The sequence below is a fragment of the Cynocephalus volans genome, chromosome 16 (genome assembly GCF_027409185.1).
Source record: "Cynocephalus volans isolate mCynVol1 chromosome 16, mCynVol1.pri, whole genome shotgun sequence".
Taxonomy (NCBI): Eukaryota; Metazoa; Chordata; class Mammalia; order Dermoptera; family Cynocephalidae; genus Cynocephalus; species Cynocephalus volans.
Window position 1 is genome coordinate 16,418,889 of NC_084475.1, and position 11,133 is coordinate 16,430,021.

At 52.6% G+C, this 11,133-nt stretch overlaps 1 protein-coding gene across 1 annotated transcript; it reads right to left on the reverse strand.

The window, feature by feature from the left end:
• Positions 1-288: 288 nt before the first annotated feature.
• WBP2 (WW domain binding protein 2) lies at positions 289-7,999 on the reverse strand. The gene is made up of 8 exons (XM_063080784.1): positions 7,890-7,999; positions 5,523-5,631; positions 4,173-4,308; positions 3,072-3,164; positions 2,317-2,451; positions 1,940-2,062; positions 1,352-1,428; positions 289-1,229 (listed from the first exon to the last, which is right to left on the reverse strand). The coding sequence occupies exons 1-8, from the start codon at positions 7,946-7,948 to the stop codon at positions 1,176-1,178; spliced, it is 786 nt and encodes a 261-aa protein (XP_062936854.1). The 5' UTR covers positions 7,949-7,999; the 3' UTR covers positions 289-1,175.
• Between the last annotated feature and the right edge of the window lie 3,134 nt (positions 8,000-11,133).

An 11,133-nucleotide genomic window follows, 5' to 3' on the forward strand; every position in this document is an offset into this window, starting at 1 on the left:
GCCAGGGGCCAGCAGCATCACCATCCCAGCCAGGCCCGAGGGACTCAGTGGGTGGCGTGCAGTTGCTGAGCAACCGCCTTCAGAATGAAGACCCCAGCTGGAACTGTCCTGAGGACCAAATGGGCCCTGAAAACAAGTGACCCTTGGGTGGGGAGGTACAGTCTTCCCAAGTCTCCCGGGGTCCTCAACGCCAGACGGCTCTCCTGGAAGAGCTCACCTTGGTCACCACACGCACAGCCAGAAAGGGTCCAGCTACTTCATTTTTACTTTCACATTTCAGCAAACCAATCAAGGTGCAAACAGGGTTTATTTCACATTAATATATTAACAGAATTTTTTGTCAAATAAATAGGGAATTCTCTTTAAATAACCATCTCCTCACTTCATGGTCAGTCCAGGAACAACAAAGGAAAATTCTAGTGCATCCAGGGGGCATGAAGCTTTAGGGGAAGAGGGAGGCTGAGGCGCTGGCGCAGGTCACAGTCAGCAGCCCTCAAATGGTGTGATGGGACAGACATGCATTCTCCGGTCCCCGTTGAGAGGCCCCTGCTAGAGGGAAGTGAAGCGAGAGGGAAAATACATTCCAGAAACACTGACAGGGAAACAGTGGGGCTTTCTCCCCAGCCGCAGTGACCTTGTCCCACGCCACCCCAACCCCAGAAGCTCACGTGAGAGCTCCCAAAGTCACGCAGGGTGGCAAGAGAATGACCAAGGACAGGGAAGGGGATATGACTGGGGCTGGGGACAGCTGATGGTCCGCAGGACAGTGGCCTTCCATGGCTGGACACAGACCACTGGAGGGAATGTCAGTGGGGTCTGGCAGGGGCCTGCGGGGATGACACGTGGTTGGTATGACAGGGCTCGTGAGACTGAGTGTGGAGTGACTATCAGACCGAGGGAGCTGGACTGCAGTGGAGGAGGTGGCCAGAGAGTCCCTCATGGGGAGAAGCTACTAGAGCGACACAAGAACAAGGGGGGCACCCCGCGCTCCCGAGGAGGACCTGCCATGGGCTCCAGGCTGGAGTGGGAGCCGGGAGGCACCTCTCCAGGGGGGCAGCCCCTTCCCACGGGGCCAGTTGTAACCAGACCTGGAGGAAGAACAGGGCCCTCCTCGCCACCCTCAACCCGACGCTGCCCCACGGGGAGGGGTGGGAAGTGATGGGGGGTTGAGGGGTCTACTGGGTCTTCTTATCTTCGGGGGGGTAGTAGGGAGGTGGCGGAGGCTGGCTCTGAAGAAGGAAAAAAGGAAAGAGCATGTTAGAAGGTTCCAACCAACAAGGTCTCCGCCAGCCCTCGCCTCCAGCATCTGTGGCCAGGGGGGCTGGCTCTTGAGCCCTCACCCCCCACTCACCGTGGGCATGTAGACGTTGTGTGGGTTGCCCGGGTTGTAATAGGCGCTGGCAGCTGCTTCTGCGGCCTTGGCTTCGGCTGCGAGAGCAAACACACCCGGCGTCAGCCACAAGCCCCTCCTCCTCCTGCAGCTTCCCCAGGAGCTGAGCTCAGCCCAGCGCCCCCCAACACTTGGGGCAGCTGGTGCTGGGGGCCCAATTCCACCAACAAAAGCAGCAGTTAACATTTCCTGGAAATTCGCCATGTGCTGGCACTGTCCTTTCCAGTCCCTTTATATGTCTTACGCCACCTAATCCTTGACATAACCCCACCAGGTGATGCTGCGACCATCTGTAGATGAGAAGACTGAGGACAGAGAGAGACCTTCCTGGCCCAAGGGCTCGTAGCTAGCTAAGGGATAGAGCGGGGCTGGAATCTAGTTCTTTACACCAGGCCACCGCCATGCTGGTCCCCTGGGGTAACCCTAGGCCAGGGATCGTTCGTGATTTGGGGCTCCCAGCCAGGCTCCAGCCATTTCCTGAGGCTCTCTGCAGGAACTCAGGGAGGAAATGGCTGGTCCTAGAGGACTGCAGCAGCCTAGGGACCTCACCTGCAGGAGTGGAGGGGACATCAGGGCCGCTGACCGGAGGTTCCATGGGCCCAGGATAGGGCGGTGGTGGTGGCTGCACGTACCCCATGGCCCCGTCCATCATGGGAGGTCCTGGGTAGAACTCTGCTTGCAAAAAAAAAATAATAATAATAATAATAATAAAAAATAAAAAAGAACTCTGCTCAGCAGGAAAGTGACAGGGACCCAGTGAGCAGCCCAGCCCAGGCCCCCTCAGCTGGCATCTCCTAGCTATGCCAGCTTCTCCATTAGTCCTGAAGCCAGTCTAAGAGCAAGTGTGACCTCAACAGCCCCCTGCCTGGGAGCTGGTGGTTAGTGGGTTGGTGGGGTGCAGGGTGGGCAGCAAAGGACACACTCACCGGGTGGGGGTGGTGGATAAGGGTAGCCAGGAGGGCAGGGGTACATTCCATTGGCGACTGGCGGGGGAAAGACATAGGCCCCGCTGGGCATGTAAGAGTAGCCATAGGCTCCATTGGGGGCTTCACCTCTGGAGGCTATAAGCACAAGGGGAGAGAGAAATGAGTGGCGCCTGCCTCGGGGGCTGGGAAGGGCGGCCCGCTGCCTTCCTAGGGGAGCTTCTGGGGTCCTGGCAATGTGCCCAGCAGACATGCCCTACCCACCCCATCCCACTCCCCACCCACACCTGGGTCTGCCTCGGTCAGGGACAGGGTGAGCAGAGAGGACTGGGAGAGAGGTCAGAGCAGGGCAGGGGAGGTCAAGGACAGGGTGGAGGGGTGGACAGAGGGACAGAGGGAGGCTCAGGGATCAGGTGAAGACTGAACGGGTGAGAATGTCTGCTGAACTCATTGCTTGGTAGTTTCAAATGGTTGCTTGATGGCAGTTCAGTGATTGGGTTTTTTGTTTTCATGAGGCCATAGTAAAGTGTCCTTGAGTCCGAACAGCTCTGTCAAAACATCATGTACCTGCTCCAAGCAGGGGTAACCCAGCCTCTGGGGTACAGGACAGAGATGAAACTAATCACAGGCTTCCTTCCCAATTCTCAGCCCTGATCAGCCCATGAGCTTAAAAAACAAAACAAAAAGTATACAAACTCGAACAAAAACCCCCACACATTCAATGTGTCCTTGGCCGCTAAATTTTAGAGTCTGGATACCTTGAGATGCCACCTGGAGCATCCGTTGTCCAAACTCAATGGCGCCCCCTGCTATGAAGATCAACTTGTAGGAAGCAGAGCCTTCCCAGCCACCTGAGAAGGGGAGGACAGTGAATGAACATTGCAGGATGAGAACACAGGTTATGTCCAAAGAAATGGCTACCTGTCCTCTCAAGGTCCCTGTCCAATGCCCTGCAGGCCCACGGGGAAAGGGCCTGCAATGTGATTGGGACTTCTGCCTCCGTGCCAGGGCTGCTGCTCCTGGCCTGCTGCCCACATACCAGCAAGTGCTGCAGACTGGCCTGGCTCCTGCTGTGCCTGCTTTGCCCTTTGGAGCAGGGGCTTTTCCTCCTTGCAGTAAGCTTGTCCTTCCACCCCCAGCCCTAGTAAGGGGCATTAAGGCCACCATGGTTTGGTTTTAGAACTAACATCAAGGGGTTTCTCTCCACCCCCAATAAAGCACCCAGCAGCTTCATGGGAACAAGTACACTCTGCAACACTTGACGTTCAAGTTCAGAGCAGGCTCTCGACCTGAGGGGGGCTAAGGACAGACCTGGCCCCTATAGGCTGACTTCTACCCAAAGGAGGACCTAGAGCTCCTCAACAGCAAGACTTAGGCCTGGCTGAGTGTGAGGGGTAGGTAAGTTCGACACAGAGGTCTCTGGTGTCTGTAAAAGAGCCTGCCACACAGCAGGGACTCTCGGCTTTTGGAGGGGCAGCTGCCTCTTCCTGGCTGTTGTGAAAATGCCCCTCCCATGCACCTGACATGGTTCCTTCCTAGATCTAAAATCTATACACACTCCCCACGTCACAATAAGCATCTTTACTTAGTTTTCAGTCTTTTTGCTCATTTCGCTCTCTGAAAAGATGATCTGAGCTGCCATCTTTAATGCTAGCATTTTCCAGCTCTTGGCAACCAAAAACCCACTTCTATTGCCCAGCTGGCAGCCTGGGTGTTCCTCTCGAAGTTAATTCAGCACCAGGAAGAGGACAAGGCCGGGGCAGGGTCCAAAGGGGACGATACCCAAGGCGGCAGTCAGAGGTGCCCACAACGCTTCCTTGGAGGTCCCATCTGTGTCCCTGAGTTCCCTTGTCACCTACCTCCTGCTTCAGCCTTCACTGTTCCCTTGATGTAGTTTGCACCAAACACAGGCTGCTTGATCTCACAGTCCTTCATCAGGTAGAATGGCATCATGAAGGACTGCATGGCATCCTTCCCCTTGGACAGAAAGATGACCTGCAGTGAGAAAGGACAAGGGCCATCAGCGCCTGACCCCACAGCCTGCTCAGCCATCGCTTCCCACGTGCTTCCTGTGTGGGATGAGTCTGCTCCCGGTGCTGGGGCAGGCCAGGGTCTGGGAGCCCCAGGGCTCTCGCTGCACCAGACATTCCCAGAGAGAGCTTTGTAGAGAAAAAGACGTTATGTGCAGCCTGGAGAGGCCACACTCACGTATTCACAGGAAGAACGTGCTGATCACAGACACTACATGTGAGAAGGACAGACTCATTTAAGTGGCGGTGAGGAGGTGGCAGATGCGGTGCACAAGTAGGGGCCTGCAAAGCTAGGGACAAGCAGACAGGGTGGGATTCCTGAAGAGGGGGTCTCTAGCCCAAGCTTTGCAGAACTGAGAACAATGGGAGTGCAGGAGCGTTTGATTCCAGGAGGAGGGGACTGTCATAACCTTCCCGCAGATGTCACTCTGCCCAAACAGCAACAAGAGTTTTCCCACCCTGAGCCTGGAGAACCCCTTGGGTTTTAAAATCATGACTTCAATCCGTGATTGAAGATGCCAACTTGAGCCCCCACAGGTAGGGTTTGAGACTCCCCTGTCTCTGCTAAGTCATGGTGACCAAAGCTTGCAGTTGTGTTCCTCTTCTTCTAGCTGTCTTTAAATCTAACTCTTGGGTAGCTACAGGCAGTGATCCTTTTTCAAGGTTATCTATCTGTATCTCTCAGTCTCTCGAGAGTCTGCGTGAGTAACTCTCAGGCAAAGTCCATTCTGCAGTCCGGTGTTTCTCACTCTGCAGGGTTCTGCCGGGCTCTCTGCCCAGTCTGGAGACTGGGTATCCTGTTTACCACATTTATCACTCTGGATGTGTACAAAGGCCTCCTGGGCTACTCTTACAGAAATCAAAATAACAACAATCTCTTGCCTCCAGGCGCAACTCGTCCTGGCAGCTGCATCCAACTATACAGAGATTTTGCAGCAGCAGCTCTGGAATCTGCGTGGATTCACTGCCCTGTGGTCAGTTCAGCTGCACAAAGAGGCTGGTGGTTCTAGAATCCAGGAACATGTGACTGAGAAACAGGCGGAGTGAGGCACTAACATTCACCAGGATTTAGAGGCCACTCAACCCACGAGGCTCAGGCTAAGGCTAACCTCAGATTGAAGCTCACATCACCCTCCAGAGCAACGAGCCCCTAAACCAACGTGCCATTGTGCAACTCACCCGATAAGGTGTAAGGTAGACGGTGCCTTTCTTGGTCCCTTTGAAGGCCTCTGGCACATTCTTCATGTCATTGAACGTAAGTTCCACATGGTCATAGGACATTAGGATGCTGTGATGGAAAAACAGAAAAGGCCCTGCTGAGAGACTGTGGCTATGTGACCTGTGACCCTCCTCACAAGGAGTTGCCCACACAGCATCTCTCATAACAGTCTCCACAGTGCCCCAAGGAAACCATTAACACAGCCATGGAAGAGAAGAACAAGTTGGGGTTATAGAGAATTTTTCCAAACCCCACTTATACAGCCCCCAAGTGACCAGGACAGCAGCAGAGCTGCAGTTGGCTCTGGAGATGTCATCAGACCTCAAGGCAGGTTAGATTATCTGGGTCAACTCTTCTAAGTCCTTGTGATAGGTGTTCTGTTTTTGTTGGTTTATTTTTTAAGCCTAATACACAAACATGACTGTACACATTACAGAAGGACTTCCTCCAGGGTTCCTTTAAAGCTCGGTTCTTCAGCTGAGTCTGCAGGGACACTGTCCATGAAGCCCTTTGAGATGACCATGCATGTGCACTTTTCTGGGAGGAAAGTCCATAGCTTTCATCTCTCTCAAAGAAGTTCGTGACTGGAAGAGGAAAGTTCACTATTCTAACTATCAAATTTTAAACAATGGGGCTGGCCTGTGGCTCACTTGGGAGAGTGTGGTGCTGATAGCACCAGGGCCGCGGGTTCGGATCCCATATAGGGATGGCTGGTTAGCTCACTGGGTGAGCGTGGTGCTGACAACACCAAGTCAAGGGTTAAGATCCCCTTACCAGTCATCTTTTAGAAAAAAAAAAAAATTTTTTTTTAAACAGTGGACTTAAACTTCAAGGACACATTTTTTTCAGAAACAAGGGTGAAGGGTGAAGCACTTTCTAAAACAAGGCACACCCTTATTTAACATTACTGAGCCGTAAGCCAAGTAGACAGCCCAGCAGGATAGATAACATTTTTGTCCTAGAAAAGCCCCACTGAGAGAAAGAAAAGCAGTCCCAAGACATGTTACCAAATGGCATCCAAAGTGTTTGCCCAGGATGCGGGTACCGGCTCTGGGAACCCGCTCACACACAGAGTGGTAACAAACCAGGGGTCAATGTGAGGTTTCTCTGATTACGTGATAGAAAGGTCAAAGGTCACATGCTTCCTGTTCTCTTCCTCCTCCTCTCAAATACCACAACTTTCTTGGCAGGGGAGGGGTAAGTGGGAAAGAGAACTGGCACTAGAAAAGAGAAGAATTACCAGAAAAAAAGAATGACCAGGAACAGGCTGGGCCCATCAGACCCTGGGCAGGTAAGATGGAGGGAAAGTCAGCATTCTGAGGTCTGGGTCACCCTAGGTGTTCTCCTCTGACTCATCATGCATTCCCAAGTGACAGGTCCCAAGCTGCTTGTTGGCCTGAGCTGGGTACAAGGCTCTGACTCCACCATGTCTCCCGTGGGGTAAGCTCCTTCTGCCTTCAAGAGGCAATTCAGGGTCAGCATAGCTCAACCCAAGGCTGGCTGGTTTGATTCTCAACGCCCGAGGAGCAAGAAAAGAGAGCCCAGAAGTCGGAGGAGAGACAGAATGCATTGGGCAGGGGGCGAGGAGGATAAAGTAGAAAGAACCTTGACGTGGGGAGGCCTCTGCTCCCGGGAGTGACCCAAGCCTACCGGCATGCAACAGAGAGAGGCAAGAGGCTGACCTCTGCAAGGACCCATACCATGCAAGGAACTCTGACATCTGACAAACGTTATTCATGTAATTTCACCTCTGGGCCTCAGTTTCTCACCTGGACCCTAACTGGTTCTGGAACATAGTAGAAGGCTGTTACACTAGGAGTTAAGTCTATTGACTTTGGAGTCAAGACGCCTCTCCTGGAATTCCTATCTGTTACTTTCAGCGCTGTGATCTCGAGCAAATTACTTAACCTCTCTGTGCCTCATTTTCTCTACCTGTAAAATGTGTATAACAACAGTTCCTGCCACACAAATTTATGTATTAAGGCAGAAGAGGCACAGGGCCTGACGCGTAGTAACGTAGTAAACGCCCAATAAACGGCAATTATTTGTGCTTAAGGCTCCTCCCAGCTCTTAAAACTCACCGACTCCGGGAAGCGGCTCAAGACCCACCCTGAAGCCCCATCCGTCGCCCCACCCCCCACCCCGCGGACGGCAACACCCGGCCCCTCCCCCACTCCTCCAGCCCCGCCCCCAGCTGTTAATGCCCCCACCAGTTTCCCCTCTTCTTGGGTTTATTCCCTTCCGCCTCCACACCACCGCCCCCACACCACCGCCCCCACTCTCGACACGTTCTCCGAGACTCCAGGATCCTTCCGCAGTGTTTTTACCTCTCAGTGTTGTTGACGATCACTCCGCCGCCCTCCGAATGGTTCTTGTTGAGCGCCATAGCCTCTCCGAAAGGGGTCCCGAGACTCGCAGTGCAGTGCGCTTGCGCCCCTCTTCGGCCCGCCCCTAGTGGCGTCGTTCGTATTAGAGGCAGCCAATCACAGCTTCTGGGCGGAGGCTGACCCAACCACCTGATCCTGAGTGTCACGTGGTGATAGTTTACTCTCTCTCCCCCTCCCCCTACTTCCGCCTGCATCACAAACACGACGAAGACTACAATTCCCAGCAGGCAATGCTCCTGAAACTTCCACTTTTTCCTATTCAAGTGGAAGGATGTATCCTGGAACTTGTGGTCTCGCAGACCATAGGCCTGGATTGACTCTACTGTTTGCATAAGCAATGAACCAGTGCACGCCCCGCCCCGCCTCCCCAGAGGGACCGGAATAAACAGTTTAAGTCAACAGGGACAGAATGTAAAGTAAACGTGTGTGGGGTGCTGCACGGTTACTTAATGGGCAGCTTCGTTCACTCAACGGAAGTTTCTGGAGTACCTTCCACAGAAGTTTCTGGTCACCGTGTGACCCTGCCTTGTGTGGCGTGGTACCCAGTCTCTCCCAGGGCGTGGCCGCCTGCTGAGCTGGAACAAAATGCCTTCCCTTTGGTCGATTCAAACCCAGACCCTTCAGGTGGCCTGGGGGGAATCTGTGTGTGGGGAAGGGGGGCTGGGCTGGCGCCTGACTTGATTTCCCCGTCACTTTTCACGTTCCCGTTGGGGAAAGGCCCGCCACACGTCCCCCTCCACCACACTTGGCCTCGCGGGGGCGCTGCTCTCTCTAGAATGTTCTGGCTTCGCAGTCTGGCCCGCCCTGCTGGGGTCCCGGCTGAAGGTTTAAACAAGACTCAGAGTAACTGAATGGAACTAGGCACAGTGCGAGCCCGGCAGCCGCTGCTTACAAAACCGGCTGACTCATAGCAGCTCGTGGCCCAGCTCTGGGCGGCTCCACCGGGCAGCTGAAGTTATCCAAACTCTTCCCATCACTGGGGTGAATCTGAGGGGGAGTGTGGGGGCCTCACTCCCCACCTAGCTGTTCTGGTGCATCTTTGGGTGGGGCACTGGCCCGGTACAGGGATCCGAACCTTCGACCCTGGTGTTATCAGCACCACGCTCTACCGAACGAGCTAACTCCAGCCTCTGGTGAATCTTTAATCTTAAGGAGTCAGAATTTGACTTTAAGCGAAGCTGTTTTCCTGTCACATGGTGGCCAACCTTGCGATGCACCTGCTTGAGGTAGCTTTTGAAGGAGATTGCCTATAAGAAGGAATAAAAACTGCATCGCTAGAAAAGATCATGAAACAGAGGAGACCCTTCCGCGAAGTCCTGTGCAAGATCAGGTTGGACCTTGCCCCACATGGTTAGATTAGTTTTGGCACCTGCAATCTATGCAGCCCTTTAAAAACTTAAGTCTAAATTTGTATTAAAAAAATAGGATATAAATATAAGATTTCTGGAAAGATCCACCAGAAGTTGTGGCATTATCCCTTTGAGGCATGGGTCTGGGATTCTAGGGTAGGCTTGGTGACTCAGTGTGCATCGTATGTTTGTACTGTTTAAATTTTACTACCCGCATTTTAAAAATTAATAATAAATTTCCATAAGGAAGGGAAAAATCCACCCAGCAGTGAGTAGGCAGAAATGGCTGCTCTAAGGACCATAAAAGGGAAGGTGGGGACAGGGCAGCCCCACCCCCACCCTTTGACAAACTAGGTTGGAGGCCATTTGTGCGGCGTGAAGCTTACACAATTTTGAAATAAAATACACGTTTATGAATACACAGTGCTGTGGCCACGATGAAGCCTCCAGACAGAAGGGGAAATGTCATGAAGAGGAAGTCACAGTGGAGAGAGATAGCAGGCTTAACTGATTCCGCCTGAAATGTCCACCGTTTGCAAGTTTTATAAAAACATAAGACCATGTGAACACATTGCTAGGGCTGCTCCCAAGCTTTGGAGGAGGCTGGTCGTTTGATTGCTCACACTGAATGGCGACAGTTCGTTGTTAAACCAAGTCAGCAGCAAAAGGCCCCTCTGGGCTCAGGTGTGTGGTCGCTCTCTCCTCCTGCATCCTACCCCACTGGGGTGGAATGATATCTTTTCACTGAGCTGTAACTATTTGTATTCTCCAGACCAGTGCTTCCTGAGTGGTGGTGCTAAGTAAGAAGGGTGCAGGTATGCCTGAGAGAGCAGCCAGGTATTGTCCAGGAGGTAGGTGGCTGAGTCCCTGAACATATCACCTTTCGACCTCCAAGAAGTTTCATCTATTTTGCCTCAGTGAGCCAGACAGACATCATTTGTGCTGAACAAATAATCATTTTCTGTGTTGCCATGACATTTAAAAGGTTGGCAAGCAGTTTACTAGATGGTGGCTTTACTTTTTTTTTTCTTGACCCACAGTTAAGAAATACATTTTAGGGCTGGCCTGTGGCTCACTTGGGAGAGTGTGATGCTGATAACACCATGGTCACGGGTTCGGATCCCATACAGGGATAGCCGGTTAACTCACTGCATAAGCATGGTGCTGACAACACCAAGTCAAGGGTTAAGATCCCCTTACCAGTCATCTTTTAAAAAAAAAAGAAATACATTTTATATTAAGACCCAACACACACATATAGACTTTATTTATAAGTAAAATTGAATGAGTAAAAAACTGTTTGGGACAGAAACAGCAAAAATCGGCTCCAGCTAAAAACAGCCCAAGGTCATTCAGGAGTTATTAACTGACATAACCACCCTGTAGGGACCCAAATGCCCCAAGGGATCACACCCCGATCACATAAGCCCTTCTCGGCCACACGCCATCATGGCGCTGGTTGCCCTTCTCTTCCGTATTCTCCTTCCCGCTGGCGCGAATCGCACACCAATCAGCTCACCCCCCCAGCCCCATGTGGTATGCTAAGTAGGGATTGTATTTTAAGCCAATCAGCTTTCCCTTAAAGCCCTATATATATGTGTGTGTGTGCTGCCTAATAAACCGGCTCTCTCCGGTGGAGGTGGATCGTCAACTGGTGTTGACTCTTCCTTTCATTTGGTGCCGAAACCGAAACCCGGGGTGGAGTTTCTCTCGAGCGGCGACACTTTTCGGATCGCAGCGGCAGCACCTCTCAAGTCGCCTCTCGGGAGCTCCGTCCTGCCAGGACCGGCCTCCTTTTCACCGCTCACCACTGACAGTCCACCCTCGTCCATTGT